This window comes from Perna viridis, chromosome 6 (assembly GCF_037379345.1).
Source record: "Perna viridis isolate PV_CMFRI_1.1 ecotype Kerala chromosome 6, ASM3737934v1, whole genome shotgun sequence".
In the NCBI taxonomy this organism is placed as follows: Eukaryota; Metazoa; Mollusca; class Bivalvia; order Mytilida; family Mytilidae; genus Perna; species Perna viridis.
Genome location: NC_142450.1, coordinates 49,679,244 through 49,705,407, shown reverse-complemented (window position 1 = coordinate 49,705,407; position 26,164 = coordinate 49,679,244). Strand labels below are relative to the sequence as shown.

Genomic DNA, 26,164 nt, shown 5'->3' with positions numbered 1-26,164 from the left:
ACTGCTTTAGTTATCATGAATAAGAACTGGACTAAAAGTGTTGTCATGTAACATATATATAACTGAAACATGAACTACTGTCTGTCTTGTCAGGAGCATTGTTTATTTCACTATCACACTACTGAACTGCCATCTGGAAACATCAGAATGAAGAACAGTAACAATTAATCTAGGTAGTAGTCAAAAGGAATAGTCTAAAAGTCCCTACAACAAATGGCAACACAAAAAACAGGAAGTTGGAAAACCACCGCAATGACTAGATACAGGCATTTCATAATGAAAGTTGGGTTAAACCAAGTAATATAAGTTTATTGAAGTGAGAATAAGAATAATCAGAATTTAAAAATCTACTGCACTAAAAATTACCCACAATATCAGATTTTGTAAGTGAGAATTGGAGTAAATTCTAATGCACTGAGAATGGGAATCAGCTGAAATATAAGATTTACTACAATGAGTATCTAAATTGTGGTTTTAAGGTTATCTAAGTGAGAATTGGAGTAAAATTTAATTAACTAAGATTGGAAATTACCATAATATAAGACATATAGAACTGATAATAGAATGATCAGAATATATCAACTGCAATAAGAATGTGAATGATCACCATGAAAAAATCATCAACTCTTCTGAAAGGAAACTTATAATCAGTACTGCAAATAATCCATAACTTATTACATAATATCCACAAAGGTCTGATAGATAAAAATCTCAACAACAAATTTTAATGTCAAAGTTCGGTATCAAAATAAAACCATTGTCTCTACAGAGCCTGAATTGCTCACCTGGTCAGAAATAGTTCGGTATCAAAATAAAACCATTGTCTCTAGAGAGCCTGAATTGCTCACCTGGTCAAAAATAGTCTTGTTAGCCGTCTAAAACTGGACTCTCGATCCTACTATACTATTGTCACAAGAATCAATTAACATTCATTCTAAGTCTCGTTTCAATTCATCCAGTAGTTTAAGAGGAGAAGATTTTCTAAGTTGGAAATGTAACATTTCAGGAAAAAATCAATTTTATGAGCATCACAGAGGATGTTTCTTGAAAAACAAAGGATTATTACCCTACCAGTACATCTGGTCTATGCTCCTAGCCTTTATTGAGTCCAAGATGCTCATTTATTTTTGTCACTTTGTATGTGTTTTTTTGGTTATTTTATGTTCTTCGTTGTGTGTGTCTGTTTTCCATGTCTGGTCTTTGTTCCTGGACTACATTCTTTTGATTTCGGCTAGACTTTTGGTTCCCTTGATTACTCTTTCAGAACCTAAAACTCAAACATCCGTGAACCTATTTTTTCTGAATATTTCAGCATAGGTCCATTCCATCATGCTGAACAATCTAACCGACTGCAACATTTTAGCCAAACCCAACTGTTTATGATTTATTTGCAAAATTCTGCAATTTGACCCCTATGGTCTATTTTTAGTAACGGAGGCAAAGTTTTTCTGTCAAGGATTGTTAAAAATACCCTAAGGAACATTCATGGGAGGTTTGGTTACAACCTGTCCAGTAGATTCAGAGGAGAAGGTATTTAAAAAAGTTCATGGACAACCACGGACAACAAACACAAATTGATGACAACAGATCATGATCTAAAATGAAGATTGCCATGCATATAGGCATGTGGTCTCTGCTGCTGCTGCTGCAAAAGGTTGAAAGTGCAAAAGTAAAATTTGTAAATTCAAAATGCACAGCACAATATGATTGATAACATATGGTGAACACCAATTCTACAAACTTTGAACATAATCCATTGAGTGGTTTCTGAGGAGTTGTGTCCACAATGTGTTCCTATAGTGTAGCAAGTACAAATTCAACAAAGTTCCATAACTCCTGTAAAATTTGATGCATCAAAATGACGGAGAGGAGGAATCTTTTCTTTCCTGTAAGATTTTTTAGATTTACAGACTGACAGACTGAATAAATGAAGTAAAGCCCTACTTTTGATTAACGGCATTGAATTCCAAATCTATTTAAATCCACTGGGGTATAGGTATTAACATGACATATCAATAAAACTTATATATGATTCTGCAAATTTAATTATCATTTCTTCTATGTTCAACTTGAAACCTGATCAATAAATCATATGTAATAAAATAAATACACAGGATTACAACACATTAAAGAAATCTTTCTTTCAATAGAGGTCAGTAAGTAGTAACTTTAGAAGTGCTGTCAGGGGCCATAAAGCTTTAGTATTTACTCCATGATAGATGATGGTATCATGTTCTTGGGTATGCAGACACAAGCCAACGCCTCTCTCTTTGTCTCATAAATCTGATGACTACTTTTATGTAATATCAAGGTATTGCAATATCATGAGTGAGGGAAAAAATATAAACTATGCCAAAAACTGTTAGTTAAGTAAAGTGACACCAATAAAGGTAATACATCCAGGGTATATATTGTCACAATGTAGGGGTCAAGTTGATCACAACCTTGCATCAATTGTTGACATTTTAGACTGGTTCATTTTCTAGAACAATTCATGTGAGCATGAATTTACATTCAAAAGTGTAAAAGAAATTCGGTCAGACCAGATAATACAGTATGAAATCAGAATTAATGACCCAAAGCTTAATTATTTCTTTAAAACAGCTATTTCCTCTTTTTTTGCTTTTATCAACTTAACATTTCTTCACAAGCAAACCATAAGCAGCTTTGAATAAAAAATACTTTTAAACAAAAGATTGAATAAAAATAATTTTGTCAGTGGTGATAAGGGATAAATTATCAACAAAAATCATACTCAGTCGAGAGAGTGGTAAAAAAATGTTCAAAATAGAAAAAAAAAAAAAAGAAGTGTACATATATATAGAGAATGCCATAGTAGAATAAGTATACAGATGGATAGAAATTCTGTTGCTGCAAAACAAATGTGGTACAATATCAAAGAGATCCATTTACAATTAATCAAGTTATTCTCCAGACACCATGAAAATACTTGTTTCTGATCCCTTATTTCTAAACGGTGCAAGTCACAACCCCAAAAATCAATTCCAGCCTTCCTTTTGTGATATAGCACTTTGTGGTATATGATTTCAGAAAGAACTGTGCACTTATACTCAAGTTCTTGTCCAGAAAATAACCACACATCTGATGACAGTATGATACAATTATACGACACATATAACAATGGTCCTCTAACTTGTTAAAGCTAGTTTATTTCGCTTGTATGTGCACTGTGTTTAGCCCATACTTAAAAAATAATGCATTGAAATAATAGTGGAAAGACATATATATAATATCCTGAAGGTTTAAACGTCAAAAGCTATCAGCTGGGATAAGATCACAATTTACATCAGATACTGAAAGTATGAGCCATAAACTTCTTCAGATATTAGCTTGAATTTCAGTAAATTCTCTCAGTAAAAAATTCTCAGATTTTACTTGCCCAAATAATTTTTTACAAGTCTGAGTTTAGTGGAAAAATAACAAACTAATCAAGATATTGCTCCCCATCCAACCTGTCAATTAAAGATATACAATAAACAAGAATTAAATAAGCAAGAAAGCCGGAAAGAGGACATCATGCAAAAGGAATTTAAACATGGTATTGTTTGACTTTGGAATTATTTTTGATTGAAGAAAAAATTATTCATATAACTTACCCCTACTAATGGGGTTACTCATGCTGTCATGACAAAGGGAGTTAGTAAGGTTTCCTCGACTATTGTTATCCAACTAACTACCCCTTTGCCATGCCGGCAAGACTCATCCCCTTAGTAAGGGTTTATTTTACAAATTATTTTTTTTATGTTCTAAATTCAAAAATAATTCCAAATTCAAATAATACCTTGATTTTACCAAATATTTAAGCATTTCTTCCCATAGAAGCTGAGAAATCTGTTACAGAAAAGTGAATCAGATGGATGGATGAGTAAAATAATTGTATTTTCTAATATGACGTCTTCGTATCGTCAAACAGTATATGTCGGTACAACCTCACCTTTAGCACCTGCGCACTGTCTCTTTTCTTTCATTGTCGCATCCAGACAAAACACTCATTTAAAAACGTTTACGCCATGAGAGGTTATCTAATTGAAATCAATTATATGAATACACACATTTAACACTTTTGATGACATAAATATACAAATTTAATTCAACTTCCATATGGGGAGGTTAAACGGAACAGCCGTTATTTTGGCTATGCCTAGGGAAATTTTAGTCACAAAAATTACCGTATTTGTCATATTAGAAAAGAAATAATTCATGGAAGGGGTAGATTTGTACTTATTTTAACATGGGAATGGCATTTATATTTGATTATTTAACACCAAGCCACAGCAAGGTGTTAAATGAGAATATAAATGTCAAATTATTTCTTAAATAACCCCTATAATAACAATAACTTTGTTTTCTATTAGGGAAAAAAACAGCAAAAACACAAAGAGAAGAAAGAGTTGTCCACAGGGCCCTGAATAAATACCAAGAATGAGTAGGTTGTGGCAGGTTACATGAACTCAGGGAGTTTAGGGAAAGAGCACTGTCCCAATCCTGGAATTTACATGAACTCACAGAGTTTAGGGAAAGAGCACTGTCCCAATCCTGGAATTTACATGAACTCATGGAGTTTAGGAAAAGAGTACTGTCCCAATCCTGGAGTTTACATAAACTCGGTGAGTTTAGGGAAAGAGCACTGTCTCAATCCTGGAGTTTACATGAACTTGGGAAGTTTAGGGAAAGAGCACTGTCCCAATCCTGGAATTTAGCAGTATATGACAATGAATCACATACCAGGTTCACTAGTTTCAGCAAAGTCAAGGACATCTTTGGTTGTATTAAGTTCTGAAGCGTCAGGGTCTCTATCTCTACGCTGTTGGAGAGCGAAAGCTTTAGCTGGTGACATACTCCAGGCATACAGAGGATCGTACAGTAATACCTCCAATATAGTCATCAAGGCCTCCTGGTTATGGTGCATTACTTCCATTGTCTTCTCACAACATCTACAATAATTACAGTTACAGTAGATATTCCCAATTCAAGGTTCTAACTCATATTAAATCAAAGCAGTCTTTCATTATTTATCTATTACAGTCAATATATTATTTATTTCAAAACTCAGGCTCAACAATAACTTTCAAATACGTATGGTAGCAGCTCTTAAAGAGCACAGCAGCATATATATATTTATCCTAATCCAAAGTGTTCTTATAAATTCCATCACATGTATCTACCTTCTTAAAACTCCTCTCATCCTATGAATTGTGAAAGTGAGTATGGTTCTACTGATTGTAAACAGATTCTTACCTTCTAAAAACTCCTTCAACACCAGATACTCCCATACCATCCACAATGTCTCGAGTCAGTCTGAATGGTACTGTTTCAGGGGTTGGCAATATCTTTCCCTGCTCAAAGGCCACACCTATAAAACACACCAACCTAAATAAGTGTCAGCAAATTTACAAAACCCGAGGTTCATGCTTCACTTTATTACATTTGTCAACATCTGTTAATTACCTCCCACAAACATTACAACATAACAACACTTATTCATTATAATAATTTTCATCTTAATCCATTTAAGTGTTCCTGAATTATCTCCCTTTACTAACACCAGCCAACACTTATGAAAAGTACCTTAACTATAAATTTCTGTCAAAAACCATTTGCTTTGTAATATATTACCTAGATCTATATGTACAAGTTCTGCTGTGTTACAATCTACCAGTATATTCTGTACATGTCTGTCACCTAAACCAAGTATATAGCCAACTGAAACACACAATTAGAAAATGTGAAATTGTATGCTACATCATTCTAAGAATAACCCACTCAATCACATTCAAATATTAAAGAATTAGATGTTTACTATTATCAAAAATAAATCTATAACATCTATCAACTAGAACAAATCATGAAGCAGAAGAAAAGCATACTTAAATAACTAAAAAATTACTAAATTGTGTAGTAAACAGGAAGTAAATCAGCAATGAACTAGTCCATGGGCTGGGAGGGTCCAACGTGCACCCTCTCCACTCATTTACTTCATGGTGATTTTTAAGTACCTTTATACCTCCCGTTAACGAAAAATTTGTCATCAAAGAATAATTTGGGATTCTTATTCAGTATATGCCTATATTTGTACCCCACTGGGTCAAAAAGCCAATATTTTTGTGACTCAATTGTTTGAGCGTCTAAGCCTTCCTGGGACAGCCTGTGTGAACAAACTTAACATGATTATGTATAATTATGTAACCCAATGTCTCAGCTTCACAATGATACCAAGAAAGTTGTGGTAACACTTAGGGTTTTGTGGTGCACTGATAAAAATGTACCCTACCCCACCCAAAAAATCGACCAAAATTTGGTATCAGACACATCTAAAACACATAACTGACAAAAACAAACTTTGTTTCATTCTGAAAGAAATACACAAAACTAACAATTAACAAATCTTAATTAAGACAAAAGGCTCCCAGGAGCCTGAATTGCTCAACTGGTATAATTTTGTCTTTCAAGGGCAATAAATTTAACAAGGAGTTGTCCAAAAATTTTGACTCGAGAAGACTTTGGGAGGACTTACCATATTGATCATTTCAGGAACTGAAAATTTCTTTCCATCTATTATAGTTCTCAAAATATTGGCTGAAAACTGTACAAAAAATGTCATTTTTTATCTTTTAAGGGCAATACAGTCCCTGTATGGGATAAACTTCCCACTTGCCCGTACCCCATTGTCCCATTACCTTATTCCCTATAACCCCATTCCCATTGTTCCATCCCCCATTGCATCGACTTATTTCCCGTCATCAAATGCCTTTCCCCATTCCGAAAAGAAAAAGTGAAGTAAATGTTTATAAAACACATCTACTGTGTACAACTCTTTCACACTTGTGATGAAAACTTTTTTACACAGATTTTTGAAGGTCAATACATCTTGCTTTTACTGTAATACACATGTTAACTTTACACACCAAAATACAATAGATTCTAACAAAGCAACCCTACAAGAACAGTTGCTTTATCTTTGAATGATAATCAAGCCTTTATGTTCCCTACAGTGTTGTTATACTTTTCAATATAATACACAAATGTGTTTTACAAACATGTTTGATTATACATGTACCTATTGAGTTAGTAGCTACACTTTTAGTGTATGCCAGTCTGGCTTCAAACCAAAATGCAGGGTCTCTGAACTTCTCCATGAAGAAATGTCTAAACACAGGTTGAAACTTTTTACATATGGCAAGGAAAACTTTGTACTTCTTAATAGGGTCTGTACTCTGATGAACTCCCTTAAATATAAAGTACACAATAGGGTCTGTACTCTGATGAACTCCCTTAAATATAAAGTACACAAGTTGAATGGATAATGTGACATTATGCTCTAATGTTGTGATTATGAAACAGACAAGATGATAGATTCGCAGATTCTGTGCAAGATAAAAATATTACTCAGGAAACAAAACTATGTTTCAAGCTCTCTGTCATATTTATCCCATCAATAACAGAAGTAATTAAAAGACTGGCATCTCCTGTTAATCTAAATAACTGACCACATGACCATCACCTTTGACTATGAAATATTTTCTACAAAAATTTGATCTGTTTGAAAGTTAAATGATGATTGTTAACAAGGGTGTCACAGAACACATCACTGGGACCCTTGACCTATAGTCAAGAAAATCAAATAGAGATTAATGTTTGTTCCACAAATTACATATTGTTTCTTAATAATGTGATTGTTGTTAATTCACTAAACAATAAGTATGAACACTGAAGTTACATTGCCTTTACATATAAATTGTCTGTACGGCGTGATTGGGTCAATATTCTGTGGTAAGACCAGGAAGGAAATTACACTTTTAATATGACATACAAGTGCTCCACTAACATGGATTTATGATATTCGTAAGAATTTATGCTTGTACGAAGTAATTCAAGAAGTTTTTCTTTTTTTTTGGTAGGGCTGCCGTAACTTTTTTAACCCCACTTTTTTTTCTTTAACTTTGTAGTTTCTAACTGTATGATACATGTAACTGTGATCACACGACAAGAATAAAATCTGACATAAATTGTACTCCATCAAGTTCTTTACATTACATGATTGGTATCATTATTTTACTACATGAGTAGAACCATGTTATCAAATTCAGACATGTAGAGGACCAAAAATCCCCCTCGTCTTTAAGTGGACAAAAAACATTAATGTAAATGTTGAATATAAGATGTTCACATGGATGTAAAGAGAGATGGTAGCATGACTTTATCCCAAATGTACCATAACTTACAGCCATATGTCTCCTACTTTCCAGTGCTGTGTAATCATCAGGCCTATATCTACAATGAGCACCTGGACTCTCATCCCCCATGATGTTGGCCACAAGATATTCACCTATAGGCATTGTTCCCTCACACCACTCCAGTAAACCACTCATCTGTGACAAGGGTACAACCTAAGACAGGAAAGGTATGAGACCATTAGGTATTTGACTCTCTTCATTGTGAAAGACACCAGCGTCCTATCTTCTTGTTGTGATAGACCGACACCACGATTTGGTAGTCCTGTACCTATATCAGAATCTATGATTTTTTTATTTTTTATTTTTTTTTTTTTGGTTTAAATTTTATCTTTCATGTCCATTTAAAAAAAAAAGATGTGTTTAAAGAAATATAAACTGCCATAATTTTTGTGGGTGCCATATTTTGTATTTTATGGTGAAGGGTTGGATTTAAGAGAATTACAATTTACACTGTTTGATAAATTCAGAGAGTATGTACCACAGCAGCTAAATCCTCAATCACCTCACCTTGTACTGTCTGACATGTAGTTTCCTTTTTCTTGTTTCAGAGGTTTTCTGTAGTAGATTGTTGACCATACCAAATACTTGCTGCATGACAGCATCCTGTCGAAGGTCATCTCTACCCTTCAATATAAATCATGTAAAATTTTAAATAAATAGTCACATCTTATGCTTCCTGGTAAACAATGAAACAACAGACACAAAATTAACACACTCATCTATTTTGTCCAAATATGACCCAAACCTTACTGTACTATTAGTATAGTTAATGTGACAAATAAAATTTACTCATGCTTAACAAAAAGGACAAATTGAAGTGGTATTCCTACCCATTAACTGTGACCAAGACCTTATACCTGTGAAATTGGCAATTGTTAGGGTTGTAGATTACATAAGGATAATGTGTGCTATAAAATGTTGATTCTAAAAGGATTACCAAGGCATTGTAGACAGACAGACAGTGGTGATACCATATTTCATCACAAATGTTTGGAGAGGAATAATGTGGTAGAATTTGTGATTTATTCAATACACACTGTATGTTCCTACTGGTTTTGTAACACATGAACATGTCCACAACTATCATTCAGGCTAGTTCATTTTTGGTTATTTCTCCGTCACTTACATTATGTTCTTGAATGAAAGAAGGTGTCATGTAAAGACCTGATGAAAAGCGAAAGAAAAAGAAATGTGCATCCAAATATTGTCCAAAGTGGACTACAGCTTTTGATTTCATATGTCCAAGTGGTCCCAACATGGCATACTGTAATCATGAACTTTTTCAGTACTGATTTTTCCATGCTATAATATATACACTAGTGACAATCTTTCATAAGCTGAAAAACAGCTACCACAGACATTACCAGTAAGTCCACATGATTTTGATATTATAATTAAGTTCTTGTATGAGCATCTGTATATGTAAAAATAACACTACAGCAAATATCCCCATTGCCATACTCAAGACTCGACACCTCTGAGGTTAACTAACTGGGTCAATAAAAACATGAATATCTTCCTTACTTTGACAAGCTGTCTCCAGACTTAACCATAAGACCCGATACAACCAATTATCTTAGGTAAATTCCTTCCCTACTTTGGCCAGCTGTAAACTGACTTTACCATCAAACCCGATACAACCAATTATCTTAGGTAAATATCTTCCTTACTTTGACCAGCTGTCTCCTGACTTTACCATCAGATCCGATACAACCAATTATCTTAGGTAAATTAATACCACCAGCTAGTTTGAAAGTTGGCTGGAATCCTTTAAGTGAAATAATATCTTTGTATTTACATGTTGGATCCACCTGAAATGGAATTTATTCTGTAAGTCTTCTTTTCTGATAATAATGAGGTGCTATTGACAAAGAACAGTTCATAATTGAAGTACATTAAAAATCGTGAAAAAGGGATCAGTCCGTGAAGACCTTCCATTTATCATTACTACTAACTTTGATTAAAATATGGCAAGAAGTTTCTGAAGATTATAAACAACAATAGATACCTTGTTATAAGATCATATGAACTTTAGGTGTTAAATATCAAAACTCTTTAAAAACAGAGTGCTGATCAATTATAGTCAACTGAAGAGCAGCAGTAATAAAACTTCCCTTTACAACTGTAAAAAGGGCTTAATATCTACAGTATGAATTTTCACATTGTGGAGGTCCTTCATCTTGGTACCTCAACTTACCTTAACCTCTACAGTAGGGATGGCCACATTGTGGAGGTCCTTCATCTTGGTACCAAAACTCTCTTTAACCTCTACAGTAGGGATGGCAACATTGTGGAGGTTCCTCATCTTGGTACCTCAACTTACCTTAACCTCTACAGTAGGGATGGCAACATTCTGGAGGTCTTTCATCTTGGTACCTCAACTTACATTAACCCCTACAGTAGGGATGGCAATATTCTGGTGGTCCTTCATCTTTGTACCTCAACTTACCTTAACCTCTACAGTAGGGATGGCCACATTGTGGAGGTCCTTCATCTTGGTACCAAAACTCTACTTTAACCTCTACAGTAGGGATGGCCACATTGTGGAGGTTCCCCATTTTGGTACCTCAACTTACCTTAACCTCTACAGTAGGGATGGCAACATTCTGGAGGTCCTTCATCTTGGTACCTCAACTTACCTTAACCTCTACAGTAGGGATGGCAACATTGTGGAGGTCTTTTATCCTGTTATCAAAACCTACCTTAACCTCTACAGTAGGGATGGCAACATTCTGGAGGTCCTTCATCTTGGTACCTCAACTTACCTTAACCTCTACAGTAGGGATGGCAACATCTTTTATCCTGTTACCAAAACCTACCTTGACCTCTACAGTAGGGATGGCCACATTGTGGAAGTCCTTTATTTTGGTAATTAACAGACTGTTCTGGAGCTGTATTGGCCCTGAAACATTGTGTTATTTCTGTAGAATCAAACTTCTAGGCCATCATTAATTTATTGCTGTTGTAAATCACTTTAAAATACAATGAGATAAGTCCTTCACAAAAACAGAATAATTTACAACATATTTATGTCAAATTTACTGCTATAAAAAATCATAATAAAAAAAACCAGAATTATTGTAAAATTTATGAAAATCAATACAGACCTTCCAATGCTTATGGAAACAACATATCTGAATTTGAAAAGGTTCCATCAAAATCTCTTTAAGTTACAGAATGAACAAGTTTTGGCAGCACCTGCCTGCTGTACATTACATAATAAGATAAAAGAAAAGAAAAATAAACAGATATGGAGAAATGCAACAAATACACCATCATATAACCTTTATCAAAATAGTAAATACTTTCAGAGATCACCAAAAGGTCTTCAATAAGTGTAAACACACCTTTAAGTAAGCATTAAAAGTCCCTGACAACTAAAGTAATAAAATCCATAATAATAGAATGATGACACTTCTTTAAAATAAACTAAAAAGTCAAATAATAATGACAAAGACACATTAATGACTAATATCTCCTGAGTGTGGACATGTCTGTGGTGGGTTATCTCCTGAGTGTGGACATGTCTGTGGTGGGGTATCTCTGAGTGTGGACATGTCTGTGGTGGGTTATCTCCTGAGTGTGGACATGTCTGTGGTGGGTTATCTCCTGAGTGTGGACATGTCTGTGGTGGGGTATCTCCTAAGTGTGGACATGTCTGTGGTGGGGTATCTCCTGAGTGTGGACATGTCTGTGGTGGGGTATCTCCTGAGTGTGGACATGCCTGTGTTGGGGTATCTCCCAAGTGTGGACATGTCTGTGGTGGGGTATCTTCTGAGTGTTGACATGTCTGTGGTGGGGTTAAATTAGTTTGATAACCATGCCCCTTTAATGTAAGGTAAAAAAAATGGACTGTAACAATAAATAAACAAATACTTTTTCTTCTTTACTTTAGTCTATGATTTTTACTTATGAAGTCTGGTCCTTTAGATATATGAAAATAATTGATTAAGTATCTTACTGGTTTCCTTTTTATACAGGTCCACATTATAATTAGCCAGTTGTATATAAGCTGTACACAGCTTTTCAAGGTTCTCTACAATGGTAGCTACGGGAGTTTTGTTTTTTAATCTGGCTATCATTAACTTGGCTGCTTCTACTCGACCCTGATAAATAATACAAAATATGGTTTGGTTTATAAATTGTATACTTACAGTGTCACCATAAAACCGATATTTACAACTTCTTCAATAAATTTTTACAATAAAAGCTATAATTCTTAGCTTCAACTGTGAACATACATGTATATTGAAAAAGTATTTCAAGAAAGTTTATGGTGAAATTGTCGGTAAGCAAAGTATCATGGAATTAAAGTCACCCTGGTTTTTTTTTTGGTTTTTTTTTGGTAATTTTCAGTTAGAATTTGAGGATATCAAAGAAAATAGATTAAAGAAAGTTTGTTTTCTGCTTTAACTATCTACAAAATGCTTAATTCCATTTCCCTTTACTCATTAATCTAGCAAGAATAAATGTGTTGATAAGACATCCTTATTATAGCATTAATGACAATAAAATTTCACTCCTGTAGATCAAATTTAAATAAAACTACAGTGGAATAACCAATAATGCTGTATACAAAACTTTAAAATCCTTCTCTTAAAAGATTCTAAGATAATACATGTGTATATAGGTATGAAATATAGCAATACTTTACTGCTCTACATATGAAAGTAGTTGTACAAAATACATTGATAACTATTACCTCATCTTTGTTAGGGTCAGACTTAGATAGTTTACTTCTTCTGTTTGATTTAGAGGCAGTATTGAGGATATCTGAGTCCTTCTTAGCATGAGCCAAAGCCAGTACACATAACAATGTATGGTGAGGGTGGTCCAGGGCTGACCTTTCTATAATCTAAATTAGATAATACATTTCTAAAAATCAAAACAGCATTCAAAACATTTCATACAACTTAAGCCTAAGGGACTGAAAAAATATATGGTTGCACAAAAAAATATATTCCATCCTGGTATGGACATCAAATCTTTTCATTAGCAATTTTATCATCCTTTCATTATTCTTACTAACTGAATTTGTTTATCTCAGGCTGCTGCTGTGACAATATTTTAATAACTAGCGGCTCTAGAGAGCCTGAACTGCTCACCTAGTCAAAAATAGTCTTTTTTAGCTTTCTAAAACTGGACTCTTGCCCTAACTGTACTATTGTCACAAGAATCATTTAATCAAAAGAGAGCATCTTAGTTTTCTATGGAGTTAAAAAATAAATCTCTCATAGTCAATTTTTTACTTTTCAAGGGAAAGAACACTAAATTGGTCAAAAGACTTGTATGAAAATTCGGCATAGGTAGGTCTCATCATGCTGATCAATTTTACCCTGTCAGAGTTAAGCTCAACCTCTTTGTTTAAGAGTTATTTTAAAAAATCTTCTTTGACCCCTATGGTCTATTTTTTAGTACCATTGGCCCTGGTTTTTACCAGATCAAAAATCCCCACAAAAACATTTTTTTAGGATACTGTTAGGTACATTCATGCCAAGTTTTGTAACAATCCATGAAGTAGTTTAGGAGAAGATTTTTGAAGTTGGAAATATAAAAATTCTGGAAAAAAATCCATTTTAGGCCCATAACTCATTCATCCGTCAATGGATCTTTCTGAAAATTTATGCATAGGTCCAACTCATCATGCTGAACAATTTTACTGCAGACAGTATTCAGCCAAACCCAACTGTGAGTTTGCAAAATCAACTCTGCAATTTGACCCTGATGGTCTATTTTAAATAATCAGGTGGCCATGTTTTTCACAAACCAAAAATCACCATGCATAGTTTGTTAAAGATGTTCTACCAAACATTTATGCTAAGATTTGTTTCATTCCATCCAGTTGTTTCAGAAAAGATTTTTGAAGTTGGAAATGTAAAATTTGGTAAAAAAGTCAATTTCAGGACCCATAACTCATTTATCTGTCAACAAGACTTCCAGAAAATTTTTGCATGGGTCCATCAAACCATGCTGAACAATTTAACTCCCTGCCAGATTTTAGATAAACCCAACTCCTTTTGACTTAAGTGTAAAATTCTGCAATTTGACCACTATGGTCTATTTATAGTAATGACTGCCACACACAGATTGTAAAAGATGTTCTAAAAAACCATTCAAGCTAAGTTTTGTTTCAATCCATCTAACAGTTTCAGAGAAGATTTTCAAAGTTGGATAGGTAAAATTTGGAGAAAAAAAATTCATTTCAAGACCAATAACTCATTCATTCGTCAACAGATCTTCCTGAAAATTTTGGCAAAGGTCCATCCCATCAATTGCTGAACAATTTTACCAATATTGGAATTTAGCTATACACAAATGTTATTGAGTTATTTCCAAAATTCTGCAATTTGACCTCTCATGGTCTATTTTTAGTAATGGTGGACATGTTTTTTGCTAGATAAAAAATCCTTACACAAGGATTGTTAAAAATACCCTAAGGAATATTCATGCAAAGTTTGATTACATTCTTTTCAGTAGTGTCAGAGGAGATGGTGTTTGAAAACATAAACAGGACAGAGTGATGGTAATAGCTCACATGGCCTTTTGACTAAGTCAGTTAAAAATGCTATGTCAAATCAACTGTGACATTGTCGATAAACAGAATAACATCAGTTTTGAAAAGCTTGACACTATATCATATCTCACCCTATCAGGCTAAATGTGATATTTTCTGTCTCAACTTCAAAACTGTCATTATTCTGTATCTATAATAGAATTAAACATCACCTTATTGAGAATAGCTTGGAAGTTTTGTCCGTGATCTGTTTGAGTATCCATCCTAGCAGCCAACTGATACATCAGTGGTAAAAACTTGTACGACTTCAACATCAATACACTTTTCTGTCAGAGAACAAAGTTAAAAATATGATGTTCCACTCATATCTTCACTTTCTAGATTTGTGAATTATTATCATTTTTGTTGTAAAAAGAATTATTTACTTTGGATGAGTTTACTCTATTATTACTATATTAACTATCAAACTAAGTACAAAAACACTCCATGTTGTTACATCTTGTTTATTAATAAATAGCAACACGGTGTGACATCATCCAACTTTTTGAATGATTAAATTTTGATCCTTAAATCATAGAAATTATTTGAAATAACCACAATTCCTGTGGAGCACACTTGAAAATAATGTGCTACGCAATTTATTTAGTGTGCACCACATGATTGAGGTTATTTCTTTACAGACAGAAAAAATGTAGCAGACATTCCTTAAAGATGTATCTTCCTTTGATTACATCTCAAATATACATCTTTCATTTGATAATGATAATTTAATTAGACATAAGTATGAGCAAATTCATATTGGTACTATCCTTTAAATCTTGTATAAGCAACCAAATACTCCAAAGTCATACCTTACAGCTTCTCTTTAATTCTCTTTAAACTCAAAATTTACCTCTATTAGTGAGTTGATAGTTTCTACAGACCCATTACTGAACCAGAGAGACACCATCCTGAAGATCCTCAGGTCATGTTTATCTCCATACTTCAAACATTTCAGGTAGTTCTCCACAGCTTTCTGTAGAAATCTGGTTTTATCTTTATTCATTGCCTCTATTTCTGCTTTGTCTATATTGCACTGCTTAGAAACGATTTTGTAGTAGCGACTGAAATAGACAAACATAGAAACATATACTGTAATTTCCATTGACTCCATGGGTATCAATTTTTGCTGTTAAAGGAAAAGACATTTTATTTGATACTTTTTTGTGAGTCGATAAAAACAATGAATATGTTTCTGATTCTGGTAAAATGATCAATAAAGCAAATCTAATTTTGATCATGATTTAAAACCAAACATTTGTAAGCCCTCACCGATGCATGAGTCTAACAAGAGACTTTTAAAGACATTTCTTCATACAAATGTAATTCTCATAATGAATGAAGTTTTATACATAACATCTATTGGGAAATTAAAATTCCTGTGTGATATGTGACATCCACTGAGGAATTAAAATTCCTGTTTGATATGTGACATCCATTGGGGAATTAAAATTCCTGTTTTATACGTGACATCTATTGGGGAATCAAGATTCCTGTTGTCATCTTCCAGATTACAATGTAAAAAGTTTCAATAATTCAAAAATCTTATGAAAATATAATTTCAGATGCCACTGCTACTTCTATGGTAAATGGAAAGTGTTGAAACCCTGAGTTCACCGAACGTCATTTTTACAACAACCGATATGGACGGAAAGAGGGAAAAGGTAGAAAATACGAAACTTCACTCTTTGGATTCATTTATTGTTAACACTGACAAAAGTCCAAGGCTTTTCAGGGTTAATAAACACACAAATGGGGTACCAGGATGTCAACCGCTGGCTTCCATCTCCATGTCACTTGAACAATAACAAATTTTAACACCTAAGTTGATCTGAATTAACATTCATGCAGGGAGGTCATTGTTCATTGGATACTTGATTTTGTGGTTCAATACTACCAATAAAAATTGAGAAAAATTTGTTCCCTACAAAAATTGGCTAAAGGCCATTGACATTCATCAAAACAATTAAATATAAGAATAATCTTACAATGATGAAGTTATATGAAATTTTACTGAATTAATATTTCTGAAAATAAATTAAAATGAAATGTATAACATCAAAAGTGTCAATAAATGGCTGCATAGTTTTAAATATTAGTAACAACCAATTTCCAGAAAAAGTATCAATGGCTGACTTTAGGGAAGACTCCTTATTTTTATTCTCACATCGTATTTACTAGTAGACAAAGAACAAACATATATATTTGTCAAATATTGTTCTTTGAAATATTATCACATTTCATGTTGATAGAAAGACATATTTTAAGATCTATATACATTATTTTGTGAACAAATACTAGCAACTATATTTATTATGTTAATATCAGTATGGAAATAAACTAGGCCGAGATAAACCTATGCTTTTTTTTTACTAATTAATTTACAGATTTTAAATACAAAATTACAATTAAAAAACCCACAAAACCTTACTCTTTATTAGGATCAACAATTTCTCTTAGAGATTCTACTTCGGCTTGTGCATCCCTCATCAAATTCTGTTTGGCTTCGTATGTGTTAGACTTCATGTAATTAACAACATTCTGGTATTGACTGTCAGCATAACGAGCTAAGGAGAGGTAAGCATCCAGAGCAATATCTCCCTGTTCATGTAAAGTCTCTAGCAAGCCTACTGTCTACAAACAAATATGGATGAGTTTAATTAAAAAAAAATACTGTATGTTAAACATCAATCATCAAATGACATTAGGCATTACCTAATAATAAAGACTTGACAATCTACCTTTTCTAGATAATCCTCCATATTATTAAGTTAGGCATTACCAAATAATAATGAAGACAATCTACCTTTTCTAGATAATCCTCCATATTACTAAGTTACCTGATAATAATAAAGACAAGACAATCTACCTTTTCTAGATAATCCTCCATAATAACATTAGGATTCTCAGATCTGGTCTCAGCTAACCAGTTACCATAGATACTGAGTACACGAGGATAAAACATGGCTGCATCTATACTATCATCCTGTAGCTGTAAGGTAATCAGAAAAATAAAAAAATACTCTGAATTCATTTATCAAAATGTCATGTTGAATCCTAGAGTGACATGAGTTCATGAATATATACACCAAAGTTAGATGCAAATGAAAAATGTCAATGGAACAAATGGAAAAAAGGTAACATCACTACAATATACCAGTAACCATGATTATAAATGTTATAATTCTGTATGATTTTGAAAGAATCATCATAAGAAAAGCACCCTTTAGTCAACTGCCAGCCTCAAATTCATACTTAGTTTTTTTCCAGACTTATTCTTATTTTATGAATGTTTTGAAGTTGAAAATGAAAAGTGAAATAAGTGTTTGGTTTAAGGTAAGGAATTAACACCAACTTTATCAAGCTTGGTAATAAGATTTTTCATCAGGTGTTTTGCTGTATTTTCTTCACTCCTTGCCCAATATAACTTGGCCTCTTCTATCAATTTTGGAATCTGAAGCTTTATATCATTACTCTCTGTTTCCTTCAAATTAAATACAGCTCTTTCTGCTATCTGGAAACAGACAAAAACATCTGTCATGGCAGAAATTCTAGCCATTGTCTGTCTACGATGTTACCAATAGTTTCGGGAGAACAACGTTAGATTGGTCACAACTTCGCTTTCAACTAATGAGGTTTTATAGAAAATGATTCACAATCACACAACAACCAAATGAATGGCAAATTTTTCATATCACTAGTTCATTGTACATCATCCTGTGATCCAAGAAGTAGATAAAATGACCATAGTTTAAGTATAGTCCATTCAAGCAGAACAAAAATTTTATCCTGTTTAAAAATTGTCTCTATTATTCTTTCTGTCAAGTTTGGTATCCATTGGCTTCATATAAAGACTTAAGTAAACTGTACGTGAAAATGAAACAAAGAGACGCCGGAAATTCCTGACAGGCAACAAAAATGTGGTGGGGTTATCGCAACCCTCCCCCTTTTAAAACTAACCACTGTGGAAATAATATTACACAACTTAACATAGCTAAAAATCAGTTCAAAAAGGTTGAAGTTAAAACATAAATAAAGTAACTGATTAAACATTACACAAGTGCACAAATGAAGCACTATAGTAGTAAACTGACATGCCTGCCCCAGACCAGTTTAAACCTACAAAAAGTTATGCCCTCTTCATATCAATCCAAAATTCTTCCCATGCGGGGTTGAGAACCACAGTACACCAATAAGGACACAACCACTGTCATGCCAAAATTGCTTTTAGATATAGTGTGACAGCTTATACGTAAAGAGCATTGGAACAGATGAGCTAAAAAGCAAAACCTTAGTCTTCCCTTTTGCAGTCAAAAAGAATTCAATTTATCACTCCATTACCTGATGTCTACCACATTCTCTGGCAAGTTCTGCAAGTTTGAGCAGCTGATGTTGGTAACAGACAGACAGACTTGGATCATTGTGTGTGAGCTGTAACATCCTCAATATAGAGCATCGTATATTCAATGTTGGTTCTACATATATGAATTCTGTGTCCATCAGACTATCATCTGAACGCCATCTGGTGGTCAGTTCATCATATCCCTCCTTCTTCCTGAAGTGTCAATTAGTTGCTAACAAGATACTGAATATTAAAATCATGAAGTTGCAAGTGTTGTTGTGCAAGACATACTCTAACTTGTCCGGCAATTAAAATTTACTTACAGTGTATATCTCATCTTGATAAAGCCATCATACCACATTTAAAGCCAATTTGTCCAGTGGCAACTGAGATTTACTTTGGAAAATGGTAAAGTCCTCAAACAGGATTCAATTTAGAATCAAGATAATTCTGACAAAAGGTACAAACAATAAGTAATAATAACTTACAAGATATTGTATTGTAGAATATCATCAATCTGGGAAATACACTGTAAGTCAGCCAATACAGGGTACAAACAACGAGCACTCTCCATTCTCCCTGCTGATAACCTGTTTATCGTCAATAGCCTGAAAATAATAATGTAAAACAGATATACCAATCCATACTTGAAGTTGGTCAATTTTTCATGTAAATCCTTTTCAAGTAAAATATTCATCAATTATAAAAACTGTGAGCAAAGCTGAATTGGTGATACCCCTTACTACCCTTCCAAGAAACCAATATAGGATACCCATCATTCAGTAGAAAAAACAAAATAGGCGATGCATCATGTGAAAAATAATTTGTGAAAGTTTCATCTAAATCCATTCAGAAAGCTTACAGAAGTTGCAGATTAGAACATTGTCCCCCCTTTGTCAACCAATCACAAAGTCCAGGTCTTGAAACAGGAAACCCAAATGGAATTCAGATAGAAACACAAAATAGAAAGTGCACAATGGCATTATGTGATAAAGAATTTGTTTCATCAAAGTCCATTCAGTGGTTTCAGAGGAGTTGTGGATTGGTAATGGGTGAACAGACAGCATGATCACTATATGTCTACTGCTTTGTGGAAGTTTTGCTGGGACTTATAATAAATGGAAAAAACTACCTGTAGCAATAATCTTATTTGAGCTATAAAATCATCAAAATCAAATTTCCACAACCTTTATAGATTTATACCTAGCTGTATTAGCAGCTCTCACAACCATCTGACTGTGTCCATCCTTCATGGCTACCAATGCTTTGTATACAGCTTCGTTAAAGCCAACTGTGTTTTCCACTCTGGCAATAATATAAAACAATGGTATTCTAAGAACATGATCAAGATATACAAAAAGGTGTAATAGCAGAATAAATGAAAAGGTATTTTTATGGTCTAACAGATGTTGTAATAACAAGACAAAGAACTGGTTCGGCACCTTGTGACACAGTTGTCAAAGCAGGTGTATGACTTCAATAATTAAAATATATTTGCATTTCTTTTGTCTTAAGATTTTGAAATAAAACAATTTACATGGAAAATATGACACAATACATAATTTATAATAGGTGACCCTAGGTGAGTTTAAGGGAGCTTTTTCAGGTAGGAACATTATTTTTTTAGGTCAGTTAAAATATTTAATTTTAGCAAAAAAGATTTAGAACACGAGAAAGCTTCAGCACAAAACCCTTTCATGTGTTCTCTAATAAAATTATCAAAAACCAATGAAAAAATGTTCATATAATCCTATAGCTGTACTTGCAGTGTACTGGTGCACTTGTCAGGAGTAACATGCTGCAAAAAGGGGTGAAATCGAAAAGTTTAAATCTTAGAATGTGAATTTAATTTACTTTAAGTAAAATGCTCAATCAAACATGACAGAACATAATGATATATTTCTATGTAATCTTCAAAAAGAAGTGATGAAGTCTCTCTGTGGACTTAGTCTTCATACATGTAGTACTTAAATATTTCTGTCATTGTTTATCATTTTCTTCTCAAAGTGGTTTAAATTGCTACAACTGTAGATATATATTCGCTGGCAAACCAAAACTTTCAATATTTTCACTCTCAGTTGTAGAAATCATGCAAAAAGTCCAGAAGATCTATGAATTGAGAACCAATGACGTAACACGGTCAAATGATCACATGGCTAATTAAAATCCGTATGGCTTGGGTAATCGCCAATTTATTTTCTATTGAACAATGTAAGTGACTCCAAGGGACGTTTTGATTACATATACTACATGAAATAAATCAAATAAACCCAAAATTTAAAAGATATATTTTTTTGTGTCACGTCTCTCCTTTAATGATAATTTTATGACTATGTCAGAGGATGACAAAATTTTGTTTTTATTCAGGAATGAAGATATATGTTTTTACACTGCCAAAATCTGCAATGATATTTTTATTCATAGAAAAGATGTTTTATATAAACAGTGAAATATTTCAATTTGTTATGTATATATTATAGTCTCTCGTAACTCTTTTAAAGGTGGCTCTTGAATGGTAGTAATGTTATTACTTTTAAGTTGTGTACTATATTTTATTGTATATATGTATATGAGAGGTAAGACTTATATAAAATATATGTCTATCTATAAAAACCTCTGTCAATTTTTTTTTTATTAAATTGTTGGTACATTCAATAAAATGCTTTGCCAAGCACAGCATGATAAAAATGCAGCCAGTTAAACTCTTAGGGTAAGTGTTGACACAATATAAAACATAGGGAATTACAGTGTATTATGGTTTGGATACTTAAAAGCACAATATTTTGAAGTTCAATAGTTAAAAGTTCTGCTTTCTGGTTGTTTTCATGAATCATTTTGTATCTCAGTCAATGACTGAATAAACTTGCTTGCTTTTTATACTTAAACACCTTGTAAAGAGGAACAATTTCCATTTTTTTTAATCAGATGAAAAAATTTAAATATACAGTCTTCCAAAAAGTGATGCATTTGGTTCCTTAGAAATATTCCAATTCTGGATGAAAAATGCAGGTATGGACTTCCAGAAGGAATCCAATGACAAAAATTTCAAAATCTGATCATAAAAAGTTTATTTTGGGGTGTGGACCTTTGGCCCCTTATAACTCACATACCATAATAGATACAAGAAATCTGATTGAAAAAAAACTACAGGCAGGGATTTTATAAGGAATCCAATTTAAAAAAAAATCAGAATTGGAATAAAAACATAAAAGTTTATTTATAGGGTGTGGCCCAATTTTAGTCCTCTATAGACTGAGTGGTATTGTAAATCTGTCAAAATATCTTAACATAGAATTTGAAAAGAAACAAATTAAAACAAAAATTGTCAAAATTGATGGAGATATTATAAGCAACATTCATTTTAAATAAAATCCCATTCTTCCTCTTTTGGACACTTACTTTGCAGAAAGGTAGGGGCCAGTGACCCATTTTAGATAGCAAGCTTCCTTTAGCAGCAAGTAACATTATATCAAAATTTCATGACATTTGGTTTCTTACAACTTAAAATTATCACTGGGAAATGGAAAAAATAATGAAGATGATGACAACAGTAACTACAACGACAGCACTGTAACAGAACATAACCACTTTTTTGCAGTTGTATAAAAATGTAATTCCTTGTAAAAATATATTTAAAGCAGCTTGGTGTGAATGTAGCATGTTCTTGTGACAGAACAAATATACCAGGATTGTGAAAATGATAGTAAATAATTTTGTAATAGACAATATTGACAAAAATATGAATAATGATATTTTTGTCTGGATTGACAATTTGTGTCTCTCCTTTTGTTTGGTGCTATTTATTAAAGACAAACCCCAAAAAAGCCAAAACTTTGAGCCCCCCTTTCTTCTTTCTGTCATGTTTTATTGGTATCTTATTTGCATTTAGTTCCATTTCTAACTTTAAAATGTATCTACTCTTTACTTGTTTATTATTCAAATAAACAGTTAACTCAGGCCAAGTAAGTTTAAATGGTAGATTCTCATCCAACATCACTAAACAATATGGGGTGGGTTGATTCTCATCCAACATCACTAAACAATATGGGGTGGGTAGATTCTCATCCAACATCACTAAACAATATGGGGTGGGTTGATTCTCATCCAACATCACTAAACAATATGGGGTGGGTTGGAGGATTTTATTTTTTATTTCTTGCCAGATTTTTGCTAGTCTAACTGTAGTTATTTGAAGAATAGCTAAAGTCTAAATCCATAGCTATGAGAGATTTGTGTGTAATAGTATCTCAATACTATAAGCAGATGAGAAAAAAATCCTGATTTTGAAATTCCTGCCATATACTTTTAATTTTTGTCAATATTTTAGGGGTGGGAGGGGATGAGAATCTACTAATTAATATATTTGGTTTTATATTTGTATTCAAAAAATACCATGATATATAAATGGAAGGAAAACATTATGTACTGCAGACAAAATACCTATTGTTTGCCTCTAGATTCCACTGTCCTGTTTTCCAAGCTGACTGGAATTGTAGGTCCCTCACATGGTCTGTGGACCCAGTCATGGTCTGTAGGTATCTCTCCAGTACATGTCTGGACCCTAGGTTGTGTAAGGCCTGTAACAGGTCATACTGAGTTGAAGAGGAGGAAGAGGTCTGACACATCTCAATGTCGTAGGTTATAACAGCTTTTTCCCACTTGTTTTCATGTTCATAAGACTTCACTCTGGAATACATTCATCATAAGCTGTAATCTATTTATATACCTTATTCCAATAAACTGAAGTAGAAACAATAGTATACAGTCAGTACATACAGTTATACTCCGAATCATTCAAAATGAATTCTTACAAAGGTTCAAATCTGAAGTCTTTAACAGATGATCTTTGGCTGTTTACAGTCTTACCACATGAAAAAATAAATAGAAAACAATTAAAACAAGTGAGGGATATAACGGTAACAAGGCATCATGTGAAATCAAAATTTTACAAACTTACCTTGATGAAGTTTTGGCCAGTCTACCAACCCCATACCCATACAGTCCATCAGAGTCTCCTTTCTGTTCGCAGCCATATATATATATATTGATAGACTTACCTTGATGAAGTTTTGGCTAATCTACCAGCCCCACACCCATACAGTCCATCAGGGTCTCCTATCTGTTGGTATGCCTCTAACAATAAATCCTGTACATTGATGTTAGCTGAAGAGTTTAATCCAAGAGAGTCAATCACTGTGGCCTGACTGAATCCCTGTGAGAAACCAGTTCCTTTCTGGGAGTCTCCTGTATAGTCCTGAGCCTGTCTGCAACACAAATGAAAAAAAAAACAAAACAAAACTTTCATTAAGGAATATTGTACAGGCAAAATTGCTTCAATGAATTTCACGTTAATTTCACATGAATTCAACAACACTGCCTGTGCATTGACCATGTATATTGACAAATTCTCACATATGTTTTTTCTTGGTTTGACTGGGAAAATAGCCAGTTTAATTTTGGCTGTGTTTAAATTTCTTGTTTTAACAAAGCATTGGAAAAAATTCACGGTATATTTAAAAATCCTAACTTAAAATAAGATTTCCAGCTTCATACTGACAATCAATGAACCATGACATGTGTAAAAATAAATGGTGTCTTTTGGGGCACTGCAAAGAACATTTGAATTAATAGGTATTGTGATCTATTGACTTCATTCAGTTGAATAAAAAATAAGGAATAACAAGCATTCTGAGAGTAACAATACATAGTCCCCTACCGGCTGTCACCGACCTAAATACTATCTTGGACAAACTCATGACCTTGATTTTAAACAGAAGAGATATGAACAAAGATAAGAAAGATGTTCAAATCAATTTAACAGATGCAGGTTTGCAAAGTTTTATGCACAGATAATTGGACAGATAATATTTCAAATAATGGTTGAAAGCTGATAGGGACTGAAAACATACAATATTAACATATATCATGAATATGCCTAATGCTAGACAATATTCTAGTAGGAAAGATATCCTTCATGAACTGATATCGGTGGTGCCACATGCTATCTTCTAATTAATTTTATGACCCACACCCAAGCTGGCTGACCGATTAAATACCAGCAAATCTTTCATTATACAAAATGATTCCTAATAAAGGTGTCATAATGCATTGCTTAGTTAACAATCAGAACCTGTAATTGGCCTTTTGAAATTAATTTTATTTAGACAAAGACCCAAAGAGAAAGGATACTTCATGTGTCAGCGGTTTTTATTTTACCCTGGTCATATCGAAAATAAGACACACGGTATAAAGATACATACATCTTCATCAAGTTTCAGTATATTAAGATACTAACCTCTGAATGTCACACCAGATTTCAGCAAACAGAATAGCCGAGAAGTGAGCAGAGCAATACAGGGCAGCTTTTGACAGGTGGAGAAAATCTAAATCCAACCAGAAGTTGTTATCCCAGGCTGTCATTACTCTTCTTCTACAGGAACAAGGAATAGTCTTACTGATTATTGTTTCAAGTCCTTTGTCAGATATTTCATGCATTTCAGGATGAGAATGATTGACAAATCAGACAGACCCTGTTTTGTACTATTTCAACATGCTTAGCTCGATTTCAATTGTACTAGCTCACAGAAGCAACAGCCCACAAGTTGGCATGCCATCCCACTTGGACACATTATTCTGACTCTGAACTAACCAGTGTGCTTGGCAAAGAAGCAGTGACTACCAATTTTAAAGTCTTAGGTTGTGGCCAAGGATCAAACCAACGACCTCTCATACTCCAAGCAAGCATGCTACTTTGATACCATGGAGGTGGCTCCCTTAAAGAGATGTCATTAAGATGGCACTGTGTTGATCATAAGTTAATTCATCTTTTTCATCACAATTGGAATTTTAAAGTGAGTATAAGATGAAAAATCCTTTGCAATTGATAAAAGTCTATATTAAATGGTAAGCAAAATGTTAACACAGAGATCTTAAAATCCTGTATAAAGACTAGTAGATAATGTGTTTTCTGTATTAATGACCAATTCACCAATATGGTGATCTATATTAAATACT

At 33.4% G+C, this 26,164-nt stretch overlaps 1 protein-coding gene across 3 annotated transcripts in view; it reads right to left on the bottom strand.

Moving 5' to 3' along the window:
- The window catches only part of LOC148615461 (serine-protein kinase ATM-like), a 74,099-nt gene that overhangs the window by 5,634 nt on the left and 42,301 nt on the right, over positions 1-26,164 (bottom strand). For 2 of the 3 annotated variants that reach the window (XM_088590357.1, XM_088590359.1), the window contains 21 exons: positions 25,446-25,580; positions 24,208-24,414; positions 23,591-23,836; positions 20,354-20,455; positions 19,639-19,758; positions 19,150-19,363; positions 18,164-18,322; positions 17,678-17,800; positions 17,240-17,442; positions 15,662-15,872; positions 14,982-15,095; positions 12,958-13,110; positions 12,217-12,361; positions 11,075-11,157; positions 9,926-10,066; positions 8,763-8,879; positions 8,244-8,408; positions 7,079-7,292; positions 5,638-5,724; positions 5,260-5,374; positions 4,747-4,955 (listed from right to left, as the gene is read on the bottom strand). In XM_088590357.1, coding sequence (XP_088446483.1) covers positions 4,747-4,955; positions 5,260-5,374; positions 5,638-5,724; positions 7,079-7,292; positions 8,244-8,408; positions 8,763-8,879; positions 9,926-10,066; positions 11,075-11,157; positions 12,217-12,361; positions 12,958-13,110; positions 14,982-15,095; positions 15,662-15,872; positions 17,240-17,442; positions 17,678-17,800; positions 18,164-18,322; positions 19,150-19,363; positions 19,639-19,758; positions 20,354-20,455; positions 23,591-23,836; positions 24,208-24,414; positions 25,446-25,580 — 3,263 coding nt within the window. The remainder of the gene's footprint in view (positions 1-4,746; positions 4,956-5,259; positions 5,375-5,637; positions 5,725-7,078; positions 7,293-8,243; positions 8,409-8,762; positions 8,880-9,925; positions 10,067-11,074; positions 11,158-12,216; positions 12,362-12,957; positions 13,111-14,981; positions 15,096-15,661; positions 15,873-17,239; positions 17,443-17,677; positions 17,801-18,163; positions 18,323-19,149; positions 19,364-19,638; positions 19,759-20,353; positions 20,456-23,590; positions 23,837-24,207; positions 24,415-25,445; positions 25,581-26,164) is intronic. The other variant, XM_088590358.1, reaches the window with a different exon arrangement.